Raw genomic sequence first — 22,501 nt, 5'->3', positions numbered from 1 at the left:
GAATGTATGTGTATCACTGCCCTCCCCGGGATAGAATTAGAACTTCTCAGTTATGTCTCATAGGCCATATACAAAAACCAGCTAATTGAGATTCTCTTCAGTTTACATGAAAATGGTGACAACCATGAAGCTCTAGGAACTTTGCATTTGTTACAGTAGGGACAACATAAAAGTAAGAAGGATAAATGTCATGCAGAATTTTTCCACTAACACGCTGCAGAAAGTGCGCCTATGTAAATGTAAGGCATATGGGTGTACTCCATTTTTAACTACTTGCAATTATATTTTATTAAATAGTAGGAATGAAGATATTGAGAGCTGACTTTTATGAGTTATTTTTTAAAAATGGTTTAATGCCTCTTGATCACGTGTGTTTTGAGTTGAGGGTTACACTGCTATCTTCCATTTCTTTGGTTGCATTGTATTTAATAGAACAGAATTATTTTATTGCTGGAGTATAAAGAAATTTTAAAAGGGGCTTAGAAGCAATCACTTCCTCCAAATAAGGTGTCTACAAGACATTGTGCAAACAATGGCATGGACAGTAATATGATTTGTTCCAGATGTGTGCTCACTGCCAGGAAAAACATATACCAAATGAGAAAACAAGTGAAACTGCCATAAAATGCTTTATTAACAATGATGTTTTAGAGATCACAGAAATGGAGAAAGTAAACTAATATAGTCTTGTGTTCAACCTGCAAATCCCTTGTGCATGGCACTTCCACTGACTTCAAAGCAAGGGCCAGGTTTGAAGCCCCCCTACTAACCGTACCTTATCTTCAGCGACAGAGGAGTAGGTTATCAGGATAGATAGGTCACTTAGAAGTTTAAAGCCATGTTTCTCAACTTTTTAGGTTGGCAACTCCTTATTTATGGTAAAAAAAATTGCAACCCGTTTTTTATAAAAGCAGAAGTAAAAAATGTATCAATGATAAGCCGAGATAATTTGTGTTTGTGTTTTGAGAGATTGACAGAAAATACTTGACCTTGAAGAGTAAGGGTGGACTACGAACAGGCGAGAGAGATTTTCTTTGCTTTCCATTGTAATCAAATTTTGAGTGCGCCACGGTCCCCCCTCCTCCAGGGGCCATGGTTGAGAAACGCTGGTTTATAGGGATAGTCTAAGACCATGAAGACCCAAAATGTAGATTATGTACCAAAAAACAAAAAAGCCCTTTCCTAGGTTTTATCAAGGAAAATATTTATTTATTTATTTATTTATTTACACTTTCAATAAAAACTGTTTAAAAAAAAAATCCCCTGCAAGCATTTGCAGCCCAAATATTGCAGCACCCTGCTACTGTAGGAGAATCTGATATTGGTATTGATTGGAGACTAACTAGCAACAAAAGTGAAATTTCCTTTATCTGGGCTGATTGAAGTTCAAATAGGGGTCGACAGCAACTGTTACACAGCATCTAGCAAAACGGGGCGCTGATCCTGGATGAGTCCTTTGGGTCCTTCTGGTATCCAAATAATAAATAGTCAAATAGTATAAACAATGAAAACATTTGGGCCTGATCCTGGAAGCTCTTACTAGCACAAGACATTCCACTGAATCAAACTGATCCCTGTGCAGAAGCACAGTGCCCATGCACTACTTAAGCCCTCAAAACAGAGTGTAGGTAGCACTTAAGTAGTATGGATGCTTTGAGTTTACCTCTGCAGAGAAATCAATTTCTCCCATTGCAAATAGCCTAATTAAAATCAACGAAATTACTAACCTCAATAAGGGCTTGCAGGATCAGGCCCTTTCTTTGTGTCTAGAATGAGATAAATAGGCAGCACAAAACCACACATGTAATTTGTCAAGCAATAGAGGTACAAAATGTTTCACCTTTAATTTTTTTTAGTTGTTAACATAAAAAATTGACAGTATTCATTGATTTTGTTATCTGAAGTTATTACCATTAGAGAATAAACTTTCATAAAATGAAATTATATCTGCAAGAATCAAGTGTCTCCAAACTGGATTTCATTAATATTATAACCCTTACCAAATTAATATCAGTAGCACTCTTTGGTTTTCTTTATAGGAATTTTTAAAAGATCATTCCATCCCCTAAATGTAAGCATTCATGGTTGCAACTAAAATGTTTTGCTTTTATGACAAACTGCAGTAACTGTCAGGTGACCTTTTATAGCAGTGAACTACATGTAAGTACTCAGAGTGGACTAACAGGATTTAATTGGAATAGGTATAATCTTTGTATGTATTCAGTTCAAAGCTGTTTGGTTGTCCTTTGCATGGCATGTTATTAAAAAGGTGAGCAAGGTGGAATAATAATAATTAACAATTGCAATTATGAAGATCTCTTTGCCAAAGAATGTACATTATAATACAATAAAAACACAGAGCCCTGTCTTGCAATCCCTATGCACCTGATTTTTGCAAAAGTGAGGAGTAAGGATTACTCACGGGAGTAAAACTAAAGGGTGAAGCCCATAATTAAAACCCACCCTTTTGCAATCCAAAAAGATTAAGACACTTGCAAACTGTCTTTAAGGATTTCATTTCAAATGCCTTACGGGGTGCTGACAAGTTCAAAGTGACAGGGATGAACAAATACATTGCTTTGCTGTTGTTCCAGTGACAGCTTAGAGAAGTACAAGTATTCCCCACACTCACCAGGATGCAACCACTGATACTTCATCCTCTAGACCAGTGGTTTTCAATCTGTGGTCCTCAGCTCCCTGAGAGTCCACAGACTATGTCTAAGGGGTCTGCAAAAAGTTGTTGTTACCATAGAACAGTGGTTCTCAAACAGGGGTATGCGGACCCTTGGGGTATGTAGAGGTCTTCCAGGGGGTACATCAACTCATCTAGACATTTGCCTACTTTTACAACAGGCTACATAAAAAGCATTAGGAAAGTCAGTACAGACTAAAATTTCATACAGACAATGACTTTTATAGTGCTCTATCTACTATACACTGAAATGTAAGTACAATGTATTCCAGTTGATTTATTTTATAATGATATGGCAAAAATGAGACAGTAAGCATTTCTCAGTAATAGTGTGCCGTGACACTCTTGTATTTTTATGTCTGGTTTTGTAAGCAAATAGTTTTTAGGTGAGGTGCAACTCGGGGGTACACAAGACAAATCAAACTCCTGAAAAGGGTACAGTAGTCTGGAAAGATTGAGAGTCACTGCCATAGAAGAGTGATTTTCAATCTGGGGTTCCGCGGACTACGTCTAAGATTTCCAAAGGTGGCCGCACCTCCGTTCCAAAGTGTTTAGGGGTGTCTGCAAATGAAAAAAAGGTTGAAAACCACTGCCCTAGGCTCTAGGGCCCAGCTTCTCTGCTCTACACATTCCCAGCCTACCCCTTTCTAGCTAAGTGGTACAGCCTAAGATTAAGATAACTTCCCCCCAAACCCTTTCACAAACCACTGAAATGAGATTTGGAGGCTAAACATGTAAAAATTAGGCAGGCAAAATCCTTAGAAGGGGTGGGGGAAAATTCTGGTGTTTTTCCTTAATTTCTGCCCCCCAAACTTTGCCACTTCTCCCCCTGTGCCAGGGCTGAACATGGTACAGCCCGCTGCAGGCTTTGTCTGGGAGCTGAGTTGATGTTAGCCTAGCAACCAGGGGAGAGGAGCTGGGCTGGGGAGATGCTGCTGGCCCTGCTGTGCACAGGGAGGGGAAGGTTGCTAGGCTGGGCTGCCCCGCTCCCCCTCCCTGCCCACCGCCCTCTCTCACTTGTGGCTGTGGGCAAGGCTCTTGGATGTGGCCTGCACGCGAGGTAGGTGCAGAACTTGGGTGCAGGTGAGTGGCTGGCAGCTCTTGTGGGTGCCCAGGGCCATGGTGCAGCAGAGTACAAAGCCCCCCGCAGCACCTCAGTGCAAACAGACCCGCTGCCCTACATGTCATGATCTTCTCTGCCCGCTTGAAGGGAGGCTCTCTGGGGGAGGCAGGGACTTTTGCCACGTGCGTGTGTTTCAGTGAGACATTTAGGGGCACCATTTTAACAATGGAGAAGTTGCAAGCGTGTCTATTTGCAGGTACCAGTCAGGTGATTGTGTATCTGGCAGTCCATGTAAATGCACACTAGCCCAATTTATGTGCAAAAACCTGAGAGTATGTATGCCAGTCAGGTAACTAAGCACCTGCGGCCTAGATCTTCAAAGGTATTTAGGTGCCTAATTCCCATTGATTTTAATCCTAGTTACTGTGGTCCTGAGCTTGCAGACAGCTCCCCGCAGGTGGTCTCTGCCTGTACAGAGCTCATTGCAGGATCAAGGCTATGATTTCCAAATACAATTGTGTGGGTTTTGTGCATGCCAAGGATATGTGTCCTTCTGGGCACAATTATATTGAAACTTTGGCTCTTATAATCCAACGCTGAATTATTTTAAATCTCCTCCATTCAGATTCTCACCTGGTGTGAGACACAGCCCAATGGTAATAATAAAGGCAGTCAGTCTCAAGACAGTGTGATTTAACTTTTTTTTTTATAGTGAATAAAATAATGAAGCTTTTAGCTTCATAAAATAAAACATGAAGATTTATTTAAAGTAATAGAAAAAAATATGCAAAACACTCTTGTTATAATAGGACGCCTGTGACACTAAGGAATCAAGAGACCTGGGAGTTAAATCAGCAGCAGCCTCTTTACCATATGAGTGGAATTTTCAAAAGTGCTTCATTGACTTTGGAGCACAAGTCCCATTGCTCCTCACTCACTTAGGTGCTTTTGAAAATCCCATGCTTGTGCAACTGCATTTAATTGAATTCTTATTTATTACTTGTTAAGTGTGCTCGGTGCTCTACAAGACACAAAAGGATCTAATGGCTCAAATATTAATAGATGTAAATTGAAATCCTCACTTATTTAAGTCAAAGTGAGTTTTGCCATTGACTTCAATGGGGCCAGGATTTCACCCATAATGTTTGTTACACAGAGTAGTCTAAATTGACAGTCCTTCCCAGGAGTTGTAGGATCAGGGTCTTAAAGGTATAGTGGGAGGGAATAATATGGAGAGTTTGTAATGGAGATGGGTGGTGGTGTTTGCTGCTGTTGTCAGTTACTGATATGAACATATATGAAAGAATACTTTCCTAATGTCATTCCATCATCTGCTTTTCACACCTTTTACACCTAATGAGGGACAGTAGCAAAGAGGATGATGATGATGATTTCATAGTTAAAATTTTAAAGTATAAAGTTAAGTAACACAAATGGAGAGAAAGTAGCCTGCTATTTATAATTGTTTTAGTGTGTTGTTGTGTACATTTTGTTGGGACCAGTATAAAATTACCTTTGCCCTGCACAATATTGATGTTTTCTCACCCTGATTTGTGTAAAGTATTGAATCCAGAAAAGCTAACCTGTAAAGCCAAAGCATGCTCATTTTTTAATAAACATTATGCAGGGACAGAAATCAACACGGTAGCTCACGAAAGCTTATGCTCAAATAAATTTGTTAGTCTCTAAGGTGCCACAAGTACTCCTTTTCTTTTTGCGAATACAGACTAACACAGCTGCTACTCTGAAATGGCATTTTAGGCACTTAGGGAAAAAAGCACACACCCTGCCCCAAAGAGCATATAGCCTAAAGGAGGCTAGACAAACAGAGAGCAGGACAAAGGACAACAAAACGAAGTATTAGGGATCTGTGAGTCTCTGTTCCTCAGATCAGCAGATCCAAGCAACCTGTGTGGAGGGTCTTTTCTATAATGCTCCTCTCTGGAGCTCTTCCCCAACCATTGTAGTGGTAGCCAGTAGCTGTAGGCCAGTAGGCTCTATAAGAATTATAAAGCATGTGTAATGCTGTACTCCTGAAAGGGTTGTCTGCAGTGGGAATTGATGTGGGACCTCTGGATCTTAAAGCCTGAGCTTCTACTATCTGAGTTAAAAGATCCAACTCTGTTAGCTAAGTCTGTACCAGGCTCATCAACCTCTGTATGTGGCCCAGCTATTACTAGAGGGGGACACAGCCACACATTGAGTAGGGGTTGGTTTCACATGCAGAAGTTAATGTTGCATCAAGCATGTGATTGTTTTTAATCCGGAGTTTTATGCATCCTACTTAATGTGGCCCCACCCAGTTTCTCTGGCCACACCCATTCTCCTTGGTTGGAATAACATTTGTGGAGAAGAGAAAAGCGGGGGCTACTTGAGGGAGGGAAGTATCTGGCATAGCAGCTTTTCCCCTCCATGCTTGTGCCAAAGCTTTGTTCCCCTCTCCTCCAGGCATCAGGTGTGGGAGATGGGGGAGCAAAGGGGCCTATGTTATATTTGTGAGCAAACTGCCATGTGGATTATGTTTGGTTTCCTTATTGCACAATGTTTTGGGCATTTCTGTAGATAAGTTTCTGTTCTGATAACTGTGCTTACTTAAACAGGATGTATAATCCCCTTGGCTTGCTGAATTATACATTTATCTTGGTTAAATAAATAACCCATCCAAACACTATTTACACAAAGGATTTAAATACCCCTTCTATAATCTGACATATTAACATTTAACAATTAAAGAGGAATCTGCAAGTTAACACCCCACACCCAAATACTTATGAGTTACTAGAAGAACCAGCCTGGGCAATTAATTTATCAAAAGGACCTTTTCTGTCCTTGGTTGTGTTGGAGGACTCTGAGGGGAACAAAGGGTCTCTTCTACACACACACACATACACACACACACACAACCATCCAGGCTCCATTGGGAGATTCCAGAATATCTCCATTAGGAGATAGTAGAGTGTGCATGGTAATGACTGTCCAAGGGAGGCAGGGAGGCGGGCCCATCTTATCTAGGGCTAACATCATGCAGTGGCTGGAAGTCAAAGCTAGACAAATTCATACTGGAAATAAGGTGTACATTTTTAACAGTGAGAGTAATTGACCATTGGAACAACTTCCCAAAGGTTGTGGTGGATTCTACATCTCTTGACAATTTTTAAATCAAGATTGGATGTTTGTCTAAGGATTTGCTCTGAGAACAAATTCGGAGAAGTTCTGTGGTCTGTGTTATACAGGAGATCAGACGAGATGATCACAATTGTCCTTTCTGGCCTTGGAATTTATGAATCTATGAATCTGTCTCTTAAGGAGCATACCACGTTGTCCTTGGGAGCATGTCTGGTGGAAAAGGACCTCTAGATACCTTGCCACACTCTGCTATCAGCAGCAGGAACTATCCAGCAGATTTTGGGGAGCACATATTGCTCCTGCTGAGGGGGCAGTAACATGTTGCCCATGGCATGGGATGCCAGCTTGTTGGCATCCTGTCAGGATGTCTCAAGTGCTAGTCTTGCAGCCAGCTATCTACCACTATCCTTACCCCAAGCAGTTGTTTTCTGCAAGAACAGGCTCTGGCCTTACTGGGTTTTCGTAGGTCAGGTCTGAAGTCTGGTGGCAGAGCCTTATGGGCATGTTTGCGTAATTCCTGCCTGCACTATCCCTCACTTTGGCCTACTCTCTCTGTCACAACTGGAGGTGACACTGCTGTTCAAGGCTCAGCCCAGTAATTCAAAGGTATTATGGGTGAGAGGAGGGAAATGGCTAAATAATCTTGTCTGTTCCTTGGAGCGTCTGTCTATTGAGGGAGTCAGTCCTAGGGGAGGTAGGCTGAATGGTGGGGGGTCATTTTTACCTGTGAGCAGCACCTAGAAGCTCAGGTGTTAGTAGTGGTCAGGAGTGGATTATTCTCTCTCTGTGGTTTTGACCCTTTCTGGATATGGTGGTTGCCAGGCTCATCCAGGCCCTGTGGAGCGGTATGCTAGGTTACTGTAATAATGAGGCTTATTCGGGATTCCCTTTGAATACACTTGCAGATTGAACCTGTGACCAAATCTGGTGGCATGGCTGCTGCAAGGCATTTGTACATGGGAGTCAGTGATGTGCAAACTGCACTGGCTGCCAGTCCACCTGTGGGTGCATTTCAAGGTATTATTTTAAGTATCTAAAGCCATAAACAATATAGGATTAGTTTACCCAAGGGACCAGCAGCTGCCTGTATCCCATTGTGGATCTTAGCGGGGAACAACTCATACGAGTAAACACTACTTAACATGAGTAAGAATTGCAGAAATTCTCCCATAATTTGGAAAAATTGGAAATATTGGCCTTGAGCATCAAGGGAATATTCTCTCCCCCGGCTAATCCTCCGTAGCAAATTTCTGTAACCTTCAGGGTGGGAAACATTTTACCTTATATAAGTGATCATATTTATGTATGTTAGGTGTTTAACAGGGTGTATTATCTCCACTCACCGGGGCGGTTAAGACCCTGTCACTTAGGGATGAGGGAAGGATTTCATTTGGTTCCCTTTCCACTCTGGATTTATCAATAAGTGAATCAATTATCGTCATTTTGTAAGTTAGTTCTCTAAATCCTATGAAACCATTCAGAGGCCTTGCTTTTGTACTAAAGTGTCTTCAGCTTCTATATGCATTGCTACCTATTGTATTGTTATTACTATTTATTATTTGTATTATCGTGGGGCCTAGGAGCCTAAGGCATAGACCAGGACCTTACTACACTAGGTTCAGTACAAACACAGGGGGGTAAAAGACAGTCCATGTCCCCAAAAGCTCGCAATCTAAGTATAAGACAGGAGAAAACAGACAGATACAGACAGACAGGGGAGTACAAGGAGACAATGAGACTGTACCAATCAGCATGATATTTTGTGATAAGATTAAAATTTTGTGCTTGATCACAGGTAATGACCTATCTTGGTACTCGTGGGACTACATATCCATGCCAACATGGAGGTGGTTCAGTCAGCCCCTTTAGAATTTAGTCATGCAGAAAAATCATTTAAGAAAGTACCCACCATCCTTTTGGACAGCCTTGTGGAGGAGCCTCAAAAGGGAAATGGTGTCCCCAATCACCTGCTGGAGTCGAGTAAGTAGTCTGCTATCTGACCATCCTCCAGGCCGGAACATTGGGACAAAGGATCAGGACATTGTTACTTTTCAGAGACCCAGTCCTTCTCTTTTTAAAATCCCATTCTGTGGCATAGCGGCTCTATCTCCCTCCTGGCCTGGATGTAGAGGGTATGGCCAGGGAAAAGGGGGCATGCCTGTAATACCACTGTGCTTGGCTGATCCCAAGCTTTTGGAATGGCTCATGGAGCCATCGGCAGCCAGATGCAATTTAATATTGTGCCAGGGGTGAGCCTGGCCTCTGGATCGTGGATCTGTAGAGATGGCATAAAGATACTTTAACTCCCCTCCCTCGTTCTGCACCAAGCACAGTTCAGCTGGATAAGAGGATCCAGCCCTGTATCTTTGTTCTCTCTCTCGTTCATGGTTATGATGCTACATACAAATATTAAATAAACATAATTAACAACAATGGCATTTAAGTAGCCCAGCCTCCTTCTCTCATGTTTGCTTATCTTTCATTGCAGAGATTTATGCAAAACTTCTGAGAAACAAGGTCATACAGGCTAAGCCTGCTGTATTGCATTATGGAGGGTATAAAATCGAAAAACATCACCAGCAGATCCTGGTAAGTCTTGAAGCCGAGAATAGCTAATACATTGTAAAGGGATTGTCATAAATATAAAGGGAAGGGTAAACCCCTTTGAAATCCCTCCAGGCCAGGGGAAAGCTCCTCTCACCTGCAAAGGGTTAAGAAGCTAAAGGTAACCTCGCTGGCACCTGACCAAAATGACCAATGAGGAGACAAGATACTTTAAAAAGCTGAGAGGAGGGAGAGAAACAAAGGGTCTGTGAGTCTGTCTATATGCTGTTTTTGCCGGGGATAGACCAGGAATGGAGTCTTAGAACTTTTAGTAAGTAATCTAGCTAGGTACGTGTTAGATTATGATGTCTTTAAATGGCTGAGAAAAGAATTGTGCTGAATAGAATAACTATTTCTGTCTGTGTATCTTTTTTGTAACTTAAGGTTTTGCCTAGAGGGGTTCTCTATGTTTTGAATCTAATTACCCTGTAAGGTATCTACCATCCTGATTTTACAGAGGTGATTTCTTTACTTCTATTTACTTCTATTTCTATTAAAAGTCTTCTTGTAGGAAAACTGAATGCTTTTTCATTGTTCTCAGATCCAAGGGTTTGGGTCTTTGGTCACCTATGCAAATTGGTGAGGCTTTTTACCAAACTTTGTCCAGGAAGTGGGGTGCAAGGTTTTGGGAAGTATTTTGGGGGGAAAGACGTGTCCAAACAGCTCTTCCCCAGTAACCAGTATTAGTTTGGTGGTGGTAGCGGCCAATCCAAGGACAAAGGGTGGAATATTTTGTACCTTGGGGAAGTTTTGACCTAAGCTGGTAAAGATAAGCTTAGGAGGTTTTTCATGCAGGTCCCCACATCTGTACCCTAGAATTCAGAGTGGGGGAGGAACCTTGACAGGGATAATCCATGTACACTGTGCATTTTGCTCAACAATCTTCTGTCCTCCTGGCCAATATGCCCTCCTGCCCTTTGGAGTCCTCTAACAGGGTACTTCGCCATAAAGCCAACGGTGGATCCGCCCCAAAACTTTCCTGGGTCATTGTGATTGCATTTGGCTGCACATGTGCTCATTAATCAAAGGAAACTTTGAAAATGCCCTCAGTCCTCTTCTAGAGGTAGTTTGATCTGGTGTATGGGGAGCTGGACTGAGAGTCAGGAGATTGAGTTCAATAGCTGCTTTCTACCACTTGCCTTTTGAGTCACCCTGGGCAAGTCATGTCTGTTTCTGCTCCCACCCTTTGTCTGTTTTTTCTATTTAGACTGTAAGTTCTTTGGGAGCAGAGACTGTCTCAGACTATGTGTTTGTTAAGTGCACAGCACAACAGAGCCCCAATCTCAGTTGGGTCCTAATAAGTAAATATTACTCTGGCTGCCAAGGTTGTTCAGTGAACTCCTGATGCCCTGAAAAGTGCATATGTGCTCTACCCAGTTTTGAGGACCTGAGCAGCTACCTCTGCAAGCATCCTTCCTATGGGAAAGCTATTCTGTTCTAACAGCTGCTAATGTTGCTTAGAATTGGGAAGAAGGCTAATACAACCATTGATTTTTGCTGGCAGAACCACTACTGTTCTAAGTTTTGTGATCTAAATAAAACTCCAGAAACCTTCAGAAAATAAAATTATTTAATTTCCTTCTGTTTGAAAGGCCTCTATAAAAATAATTCTAAATTAGTAATTTCATTTCTGATCCTTTTATATTTAAGGGAAAAACACTTTGAGCCAGATTCTGATTTGACAGATAGCATCTTACTTTGCAAATAGTCCCACTAATTTCAATGAGATTACTTGTGGAATAAGTACAACTCATCATGCTGAACGTATTAGGGTTTGGTCCTTTATGATTGGGAGATTCTGCATACAAGACATACACAATTTTCTTTTTTTAAATTAGCCACTGGTTGTGTTGCATTTTGAAATTCTGAACAAGACTATAAGCTCTCTGGAGAAGGACCACATTTCTGTTCTGTGTTTGTACAGCACCTAGCACACTGGGCTCCTGGTCCATGTCTAAAGTGCTGAGTCACTATAGTAACTCAAATCATAATTAATAATGTTCAACATTTTCTCTGTCAACATTCAATTTATTATTTCATTGTTTAACAGACTTTCTTTGTTAAGTACGATCTCATGAAAATGCAGCTTTACAATATTCCCAAATGTTCTCATAAAAATAACTTTTTTCTTCTTCTACAGAATCTGGTAAATATTTCTGGTGATGTAATAAATTTTCACATTATACCACCCCAGACAAAATACTTTCAGATCAAATACAACAAAACAGTGAGTGTCAAAAATAACCATCAGTTTGTTCAGATTTGATTTTGCACTTGATAACATTGCACACAAACAGCAATAAAGTGCCGCCTAGTTTATATTCTGTGTCGTTTTATAGCATCGGCTTGTCCCTGGCTTGTCATTTGCAGTTACAGTTGATTTTTGTCCTGATGAGTGGCGATATTACTATGACTGTATCCGAATTCACTGTCAGGTAAGAAGTATCTCAGATAAAAGTGTCTCATTTTGGCTGTAATGTAATAAAAATATTTTACAGGGCATGATAATAAAACATAGACATGTGTTTACAAACCTTCATATAACTCCACTGTCCTCATTGGTGCATCATTGATCTCTCTTTCATTATGCCCAATGTAGACCACCTTACTTTTTGGCCTGCAAAAATAATCAGAATAATATTCACTGCAAAAAAACGTTATTGTCAAGTGCCTGGCACAAATCCACAAAAGAACATTGACTCTTGGGACACTTTGATACAGATGGGTACAGGTGCCCATATTAAGGCACCCAACATTTTTGACCCTAGATTATTCATGGATTCTGAAGACCTCTGAAAAATGTACTAGCGTTGTGGGCCCTCAATCTGGTTCAGTAATCCTTTCTTCCACAAGTTAGACTGTATTCGATGCAGCTTGCACAGATGGTATTGTGGCAGTGTGTTAGCTGAGCAGATTTGGGGGCGCTCCAAATATAGCTTCTGGAGGCAGAGAGAAGCTGAGGGGTACTCAGAAAGGAGTGAGGTTTCTACAGTCCCAGTCTATGAAATGCTAGAGGAGTAGTTTCACGTGCCTCCTAACTGCTAACTACTCCCCGAAAAGATTCTGGGGACACTGGATAGGCACCTGATTCCTGAAGTGTGATTCTAAATTACGCCCCCCCCCCCCCCCTTTGTATGCGTAACATTGATTAATTTTGTTAAATCAGTACTTTCCCCCATTTCTTCCAGGGAGATGACACTTTGCTTGTTCCTATCCATGGCTACCCTGCTGTGAATGTTGTCGAATTTCCATCATTTATAAGCTTATCAGATGTTTCACTTGGACAGAGGTGAGTAAAGGTGACAATTGGGGTTTTTTTAGGGCCTGCAAAAATTAAAATATCTATTTTTTGTTTCTAATCAATTGTCTAAACATAAGACCTTAGAGGTTTTAATTAAGTCACCTACCATATAGGTTGCAAAACCACTACATGGGACTTCTTTTCAAGAGTATGTTCATCTGTAGAGACGTAAGGCCAGAACCAAAGCTACTATCAGTTGGCATTGATTCACTTTTGATCTAGCTTTGATTTATCTTTAAGAGTGAAATTCCCCCTATGCAGAAAGCCAGCATAGGTTTATGCTTCACTTCAGATGTATTTTGAGGATCTAGAAATTCACCGTAAGGTCTGGTCTGCATACTGTTTTTGTATCAGTAGAACAATTTTGGTTACGGGTGTGATTTTTTTTTACTGAAATTGTTATACCCATTCAGCACCTAATTATACCAATATAAAAGTGGCATAGACCAGTATATCGTATTCCACTTCTCATTCAGGAATACGCTATACCAATATAAGCGCTTTTATACAAGTATAGCTGCATTCCCATTCAGGGGTTTGTATCACTTCGCACTGGCCTAGTTAAAGGGGTACAACTTTCTAGTGTACATGAGGCCTAAGTGAGTAGAGCATCATTTTCGATATAAAGGTTCTGGAAGTGAAGGTGTGAAATTGTTAGAGTTCACATAATGACAGATGCACAGTGGTGGTAGCAAATCGCTAAACTCAGCCCCAGAGCTCTTTTTGTTCACTTATCCTCTTTTTGTTCTGATTAATCTATAAACTTCCCTCTCCAAACAATGAAACCCCTACATAAATGAAATCCCAGCTCCGCAACTAGGCGACCTGCTCACCACAAACCCTGAATCTGTCTCTGATCTCAGGTCACCTACACATACATGTCCATTTTTATAAGCAAACACAGTGCTGAAATACACAAGAATCCTGATGCTTTCAGAAAACCTCAGGGAACAGAATTCTTTAATAGGTTGTTATCCTACCTGTGCAGAAGAATGGAGCAGAAAATATACAATTTGTAGTCATTATTTTAAAGCGGAAAGCTATTTGAGATCCCAAATAATGTACAAGATATAGAGACAGACATAGGGACCCTAGGCCTGATCCAAAGCCCTTTGAAGTCAGTGAAAAGATTGACTTCAATGATCTTTGGATCAGGCTTCCATGTCCTGTCACGCACCATTCTGCACTGGCATGTAGGTACAGATCCTCAAAGGTATTTAGGCACCTAGTTCTGATTGATTTTAGTGAGTGTTAAGCACCTAACTACCTTTGAGGAGCCGGGCCGTAGAGCGCAAAAGGCAGAAGACCTTTGATGGGGGACCAAAGAGACCATTTGGGCTGCAGTGAGCTACATGGAGTTATTTCCAGCTCAGTACTCTGGTGACATCTTAGGCTGTGTTGTCCCAAGAGCCCCGTGACTATGTAATTTGCCTTGGTTACAACAATATAATACTATGATCAGATGTTTAAGGCAAAGTGCTCCCCTCTCTTTTCACTCCCAGAGCAGGTTACAGTTAAGACACAGGCTAGAACTGAAAATTGCAAAATAAAGGCACTCACTGTTGTTCTTTATTTCCCTAACCTTTTAAAAGTATGCTTTCCAAAAGAGCACTGTATATAAAATGCATTCCTCGCTAATCAGCAGGACATAATATCAGCCAAATAGTTATTAAAAGCGGGAGTAATCTTGTGTCAAATAAGTTTCTAGATTTTCAGGATGATATCCAGGGTTTCACCAAATCGTTGTCCCACATTAGGCACATGAAAATAGATGCACACAAAAAAAGACATAACTTTGGAAAGTGTGAGGGCTTATTTCTCATTTGTATGAAACCCTCTTTACACTGCCAACGTGGGAGCGAGGATCAGGCCCTTGCACACTACGTATTATTGCTCCAAGGCCCAGTCCTGTGTTATGTTTAGGTGCTCACCACTTTGCAAGCGTGGTCTCCAAGGACATAATCTTGCAACCCTTTAAGTCAGTGGCAGAACTCCCAGTGACTGCAGTGGGTGCAGAATTAGGTCTTAAGTGACTCCATTATTGATTTATGTGAATGAGAACTGAACAACGAATTCACATTAATTATTTTCAATTGTTAGGGATTTTAAAGAAACACAGAAACAAAATTTGCCTCCAAATTTAGATTGGGTAAAAAATAAGCTTTAACAAAACCAAAGACCAATAGAAATGTTTGTGTTAATTTTTTAAAAATTTCAATGGAAATGGCATTTTAAAAGTGAACACTCCCCTCTGTATTTTCAACTTCAGCTTTGCATCACTGTGCTGGTGCATAAGACGTGAGAAGCGAATGTGAAACTAAAGATAAAATGTTTAGTCTATGTTCAGTGTCCGAGCTGAGGGAAGTAGAATAAATATTGAAAAGCAAATTCAACTTTAATATTTATTTCAGCTTCAAGGTATTTGTAGAGGAAAAGAATGTTTGATCAGTTCTGATTTTTAACCTGAGTGTCCCTTTTAAAAAAAACCAAATGAATGAAAAGCTGAACCAGCCCTAAGTGTCCTAGAGCTATCCCCTTGTTAACAGTTGTCCAAAACAATGGGATTGGGGATATGCAGGGATACTTGCCAACAGGAACACCTGTTCTCCAAGCGATACAAGAAAAAAAGCATTGTTTAGTTCTGACCTAAACCGTGTTTTTTTCCACAGAGAGAAATGAGGCCTCTTGTTTGACACGTGGACTCTCTAACATGATTTTCCTTTTTCAGCCGGTACTTTAACAAGTGACCTGTTGTGTTGTAGTGAACTGCAGCCAACGTGTTGTGGCAGTTCTGAGTTTGTTCCCAGTAATTCATTTCCAGCAGGTCTTTAGTTAGAGACAGGTCATATTTACAGCAATGCAAAATATGTAACAACACTACCTGGTTCTTGTTACTGATTCCAGCTGCGATTCCAGCTCAGAGGAAAGAATAGGTAGAAGAATAGCATTCACTGATTCTGTCCTATGTAGGTTCTTACACCACATTCAACCCCAAAGTATCTGAGTGCTTTCCAATAAATCAGTGTGCAACACACCTAACATATGTCATGTGTGGTTTGTTCTGTTCCCATGATGCTGCAGCCTAGGGCTGATTTCTGTTTGTATAGCCAGTGTGGCTCTAAATTTGAATATTAGCCTTTACTAGATGGTACAGTTCGTAAAATGTACAGGTGATGTCACACAGGAATAATTAACCTCTTAAAAATTAAATTAGATAAATTTAAATGTATGCATAGGAGAAACTAAGTATAGGAGATGGAGAGCAACACAGCAATTAAGACAATATTTTACTCTCATTTTCTAATCTGGAGGTATTCTAAAACGACATAGTTGTTGTGTAACTATGGAAAACGACTGTTTTTAAAATTAGGTAATCCATCTCCATGACTCCTATTATCTTGCAATGCATGCTCTAGATGGAGAAAATGTCATTTTCCAGATGTGAGCCTGTGGTCACTGATTCTAATTATTACTAATTTTTCTTTCACGATTCTTCCTTTCTTCTTTTACAGCAAGGAGTATGTGATCCCTTTACAGTGCAGCTATCCAATAGATTTTGAATTCCATATCGATTATATTCAGCCTCACAAAGCCTTTACCATTCAGCCAACCTTAGGTAGGCCACATCTGTTTAAAGCTCTAAACATCCAAATAATTGTTTGCTGAGTCCTATTATTTATGATGGTGTGCTTAGCGCTGTTCAGAAATGCACATTAGAAGATACAGTCCCTGCCCCCAAAAGTTTGCAGTTAAACTCAAACTGTGCAGTTGAATCATAGCCCCACACATGAATATAGAAAAACAAACAAGCAACTTCGATGGAAGGTCAAACTGTTATGCATCTAGTAGATATCTTTCCTTTGTAGCATAAGTCCTCAAGTCTCTTTGGGTGATGTGGACATGAATAGGATCTGGAAGATTTATCTGAAGCAGGTTTTCAGAGGAGTTGAAGCAGGTTTTCAGAGGAGTTAATAGCCACTATTTTGGTGTAACATAGCTAATTCCAACAGATAATTAGCTCGTCCTGCTCAAGAAATCTAGCCACTAATGAAGACCAGAGGTGCAACTCTGCTCATGGCATTTGATATTATTAATGATGCAGAGAGAGAGAGAAAAACAAACAAAAAGGCAGCCAGGCTGGTCTTTGCTTCATTAAAAATATCAGAAAAACCTAATAAGATTATTAATATTCCAGGGTCAGTAACAAATCTAGTAATCTGCATATGATATATGACTGCATAATGTAATCTGCCTATGATGTATGGCAGCATCATTGCAGTGTTATTTAGAGCCACTTCAGCATCCCTTTGTACTTCTAGAGCAGTATAAAGGGGCCTAGCACAACTGAGAATCAGGCACTGTGAGTTTTACAGGAGACAGGTGCTGAGCACACAGCAGTTGGATGTCATTTAGTCACATATTTTCATGTATCTGGATATGCAGAAGAGGCAGACCGTTATGAATTGGACAAAGATACCATAGACTCATCTGTTTTTGTAGTGTGAAGTTACATATACAGCAATGCCTAAAGATGCAGATAGGCACCTAGTGGGATTTCCAAAAGCATGTACACAGGTTAGGTGCCCAACTCCCATTGAAAATCAATGGGACTTAGGTGCTTAACTCATGTAGGTTCCTTTGTAAATCCCACTGGGCATCCATGTGCATGTTTAGGCAGCTAAAGATCTTTGTAAATCTGGCCCTCAGTGCCTAAGTCATTCTGAAAATGGGATTTAGACTCCTAAGTCACTTAGGTACTTTTGAAAAATGTACCCATCTCCCGTTATACTGTGATATGAATGACATCCTATTCAATTTAATAAAACTCATCAATGGAAACAATAGGAAGGAGATACCACTCAACTCCTTCAGGTTAGACCATCTGAATGACAGTGTAGTGTCAGTTACTTTCTGCACACGCTTTTAATTAGGCATGTAGGAAAGTTAGAGCTCCTCGTCTCTAAATGATCTACTTGATGCTCCAACAAAAGAGCATTCTCTTCTTTACTTAGTTATCCACTTGTTTGTTACATCTTTTTCCAGTAGAGGAAAGCATCATGTCAGACAAATGGGTATTGGAAATGTAACAGATGGTCTGGATTCGTTCCCAGCAGTGCTGTGTAGAATAAATTCCAGGGGAATTAAACTATTCACCATTCCTAGAACTAGATCCAAAATATTCATTAGTTACACTATGACAGCAACAAAGTCTTGCTTTCCCAACTCCAAAGGGACAAACTTAGTATCCTCAGCTTCTCTGTCCTTGCAAATGGAAAAAATGATAGTAAGAAAAGAAGACAGTAAGAGCTAAGTGGGTAGAGGCACAGACAGCAACTGAAAATTTTCATCTTCTTGTTATAACATTAGCTTTTGACTTATAGAACAATAAAGGGAAACATCTTGCAAATTTAGGGACAGACTTTGATATCCTTGCCCCTATTGAGTAGCACCTTACTCCTCTGAATTTACCTAATTACTCTTCAACATAAAGCTTCATTCCACCACAAAATTAGGTCATGTTAGAACACTCCTTGTGGAGTCATGTTAGTTAACATGATATTAAGCATGGTATAAATGGGATTACCCTGTTTAAACACGGTGTCAGATGGACATGGTTAACTCTGTTTCCAGTAGGGCTTACCCATGAGCATTTTAAGTAAGAAGGTCTCTGTATACACTAACTGCTAAATCATGTTTAACATTTTAATTAACATGACTCCCCAAGGTCATGTTCTAACATGACCTAATTTCCCAGTGAAGAGCAGCCCTAAGGGTAATATAATATGGCCTTTATTTCTGACATGATATTAACTGTGAAACGGTTTTAAAATTAACTTGACTTGGATGGATTTTCATTCTTACCTTCAGATGAAACTAATACTAGGATTCTAGCACATGTGTGGATGAAATTGGGACACGCAGAAACCCTGGTCACTCTTAAAAATGTAGACCATGATCCATTTCAACACATTTGATTGGGCTTACTCAGAAGTAGAGTGCTGCCGTGATTTCACTGTAAATGGAATGTATTTTGTTCCCATGTACAGGAATAATTCCAGCCAGTGGGAAAGTGGATGTGGTTGTTAAATATGCACCATATGAATATGGAACAGCACAGATGAAAATGCGGTTATGGATTGCACAGTTTAACTCTAAACCCTATGTATGTGTATTCACAGGAACATCAACACCCCATGGGGGTTTAATGTAGGTGTGATTGATTTATCTTTGAATATTTTTGCCCATTTCTCTTTTAAAAATACCTTCATGAAACAAGATTTCATACTATTTTGCCATGACACTTAGATTGTGTTATTCAAATGCACCAAATATCTTGATTACACATCATTCTGCTTAAAGTGCAACTAGACTGCATTAAGTGAAACTATAATGAATTTAAAATAATATATAGTATTCCGCTGCATATTGTTCCACCGACTGAGATGCAATCAGCACTCTAATCACCAAGGCCTTCAGAAGCAAGGGGGCAATAAGTTATAAGTATAATAAGTAACGTAATCTGATGAGGTTCAATAAGGATAAGTGCAGGGTCCTGCACTTAGGACGGAAGAAACCAATGCACAGCTACAGACTAGGGACCGAATGGCTAGGCAGCAGTTCTGCGGAAAAGGACCTAGGGGTGACAGTGGACGAGAAGCTGGATATGAGTCAGCAGTGTGCCCTTCTTGCCAAGAAGGCCAATGGCATTTTGGGATGTATAAGTAGGGGCATAGCGAGCAGATCGAGGGACGTGATCGTCCCCCTCTATTCGACATTGGTGAGGCCTCATCTGGAGTACTGTGTCCAGTTTTGGGCCCCACACTACAAGAAGGATGTGGATAAATTGGAGAGAGTCCAGCGAAGGGCAACAAAAATGATTAGGGGCCTGGAACACATGACTTATGAGGAGAGGCTGAGGGAGCTGGGATTGTTTAGTCTGCAGAAGAGAAGAATGAGGGGGGATTTGATAGCTGCTTTCAACTACCTGAGAGGTGGTTCCAGAGAGGATGGTTCTAGACTATTCTCAGTGGTAGAAGAGGACAGGACAAGGAGTAATGGTCTCAAATTGCAGTGGGGGAGGTTTAGGTTGGATATTAGGAAAGAGTTTTTCACTAGGAGGGTGGTGAAACACTGGAATGCGTTACCTAGGGAGGTGGTAGAATCTCCTTCCTTAGAAGTTTTTAAGGTCAGGCTTGACAAAGCCCTGGCTGGGATGATTTAATTGGAGATTGGTCCTGCTTTGAGCAGGGGGTTGGACTAGATGACCTCCTGAGGTCCCTTCCAACCCTGATATTCTATGATTCTATGATTTTGGAACATCTCTCATCCTTCCTGGGAATTGTGAAGTGGCAGGATTAGGAAGTTACGTGCCAATCACTGTAATTTGAGACACACCATCATAATCTTCTTGTATATCTAGAAGGCACAGAAAGGCATGTGGTGGGCTCCTACTCAACTTTCAGAATACTGATTAAAGTTGTGTCTTTTCTTCTGCAATCTAGAAAGGAAGAATTTGAAACACATAAAACTCTCTCAGAGAAGAAAACAGTGTCACTAGGAAAACAAGTGGTATGGAGAAAAGGCCATTTAAAGCATCCACAATCCAGCCAAATTCAGAAAGTAAAGGTACAGAGAACTACTAACCAAAAGTACCTCCAGGGGCCTGATACTATTCCTTATACCTAAACATCACATACACAATTTATTTCTGCCTATTAATTTTTATCCCACAGGAGATTGAATACCAAAACCTGCGATTCCCAGCAGATTTGTCAAACCCCTATGCTGTGGCAACGGTTTTGATTCAAGAACCTGGCAAATTAAAGATTAAACACTGGAAAGAAGGTAACGTAATGAACCAATCCAGAATAAAATAAATTTGAGGGGCCTTACCTTGCTTTTTAATTTTTAACAGAACTCCATGATGATTTCAGGCGGAGAGCTTGGCTTCAAAACAAATGGCATAATAGGACCCTAGTTTCTGAAGAAAGTGTCACCTTAACCTTACTTTTGATTAATAAGCTCAATTATTGCAGCAGTCAGGTTTTTCTGTAAAAAATGTATTGTCATTTTACACAGAATTCTGGTTTGAGATGTGGTGGAATAATTGTCTGCTCTTGTCCACAGTCCTGTGCCAAGGTAATGAAGGTGCAAAAACAAGACAGATGAAGGAAGCTGTATTTGAACTAAAAGTCAAACAAGATACTCAGGAAGAAGAAGCAAATCAGCTTAAGTGGTGAGTGTTAATTATACATTTTTATAACAGACAGCAGTAAGATTTGTTGAAATATGACTTCTCTGAATGAAGCAAGCAAAGTTTATTCATGCATAAAACCACCATTTCTGATCATGGTAGATTAATTTAACAAATAGGTTGCTTTAATTCTATTCACATTCTTTTTCCTGAGAGGAATCTGATAAATAGTTAGCAGTAGTGGGCAATAAGCACCGTGATTTTATTTTGACTGCCATTCAGAAAGAAAGCTATTGAAAATGGTCCGGATTCCACTCTCATTTGCCCTCATCCTGCACCAATAAAGTCAATGGGAGCAATGCTATTAACTTCAGTGAGTACAGAATCAAGCTCACACTGGGTTAAATTAAGTAGGTGGAGTTACACCTGTGTTTAAAAAAGTGTAAGGCACCAATCCAGCAAAGCATTTAAGTACATGCTTAACTTTAAACACATGACTAATCCCATTTAAATCAAAGGAGTTGCTGGATAGAAGCCTTAGAAAGAGGACTATTAGCAGTGATGAGCTGCCAAAATCTTAACAACCGGTTCCCTATAAAAAGTTCTGATTTAAGGGATGTGCCCCAGTATGTATTTTTGTCCCAACAGGGTTACATACGTCCATATTTTCCCGGGAGGAATTTTTAAATTTTAAAAATTCCTCCCGGACGGCGATTTAAGAACCAAAAAGCCTGACCTGTCTGGGAAAATACGGATGTGTGTTAACCCTGCCTAAAGTTCTCTTTTTAAAAAGATGGGCCTGAAGTAGAAATGAGCTCCGTTTCACATGTGTGGGGCCCCGCCACGCCCTGGGGGTGTGCTAGGGTGACCAGATGTCCCGATTTTATAGGGACAGTCCCGGTTTTCGGGTCTTTTTCTTATATAGGCTTCTATTACCCCCCAACCCTTGTCCTGATTTTTCACACTTGCTGTCTGGTCACCCTAGGGTGTGCACATGTATGGGTCCCAGCTGCTCCCCTGCCCCCCTCATTGAAGCAGGTGTGCAGGGTTACTGCCCTGGGAACTGCAGGGCACCAGTGGACGTGGGGCTAGCTGCAGACAGGGGCGTGGGGCAGGGCTAGCTGGAGGCAGGGGGTGCAGGGCTGGCTGTGGGCAGGGCAGGGGGTGCGGAGTTGGCTGGAGACAGGAGGGTGCGGGGTTGTTTGGAGGCAGGGGAGTGCGGGGCTGGCTGTAGGCAGGGCAGGGGGTGCGGAGCCGGCTGGAGACAGGAGGATGAAGGGCTGGCTGGAGGCAAGGGGGTGTGGGGCTGGCTGGAGGCAGGGGCAGGCTGCGGGCAGGGCAGGGGGTGCGTGCAGCAGGGGTTGGCTGGATACAGGGCAGGGGTGCGGCAGGGGCTGGCTGCAGGCAGGGGGTGCAGGGTGGGCTGGAGACAGGGCAGGGAATTGTGTGGCGGGGCTGGCTGCGGGCAGGGCAGGGGGTGCATGTGGCAGAGGCTGGCTGTGGGCAGGGCAGGGGGTGTGG

The 22,501-nt window shown here is 41.2% G+C and overlaps 1 protein-coding gene across 2 annotated transcripts in view; it reads left to right on the top strand.

Moving 5' to 3' along the window:
* The first annotated feature begins 3,575 nt into the window (after window positions 1-3,575).
* CFAP221 (cilia and flagella associated protein 221) overlaps window positions 3,576-22,501 on the top strand; it is a 37,970-nt gene continuing 19,044 nt past the window's right edge. For both annotated transcript variants that reach the window (XM_048869113.2, XM_048869110.2), the window contains exons 1-11: window positions 3,576-3,752; window positions 8,677-8,861; window positions 9,370-9,470; window positions 11,626-11,712; window positions 11,825-11,920; window positions 12,674-12,774; window positions 16,299-16,402; window positions 18,834-18,993; window positions 20,289-20,412; window positions 20,520-20,631; window positions 20,914-21,022. In XM_048869113.2, coding sequence (XP_048725070.2) covers window positions 8,723-8,861; window positions 9,370-9,470; window positions 11,626-11,712; window positions 11,825-11,920; window positions 12,674-12,774; window positions 16,299-16,402; window positions 18,834-18,993; window positions 20,289-20,412; window positions 20,520-20,631; window positions 20,914-21,022 — 1,133 coding nt within the window. In that variant the 5' untranslated portion in view covers window positions 3,576-3,752; window positions 8,677-8,722. The remainder of the gene's footprint in view (window positions 3,753-8,676; window positions 8,862-9,369; window positions 9,471-11,625; window positions 11,713-11,824; window positions 11,921-12,673; window positions 12,775-16,298; window positions 16,403-18,833; window positions 18,994-20,288; window positions 20,413-20,519; window positions 20,632-20,913; window positions 21,023-22,501) is intronic.

This window comes from Caretta caretta, chromosome 11 (genome assembly GCF_965140235.1).
Source record: "Caretta caretta isolate rCarCar2 chromosome 11, rCarCar1.hap1, whole genome shotgun sequence".
NCBI classification, from domain to species: Eukaryota; Metazoa; Chordata; order Testudines; family Cheloniidae; genus Caretta; species Caretta caretta.
The sequence above is the reverse complement of the archived record's forward strand: the minus strand, read 5'-3'. Positions and strand labels throughout refer to the sequence as shown.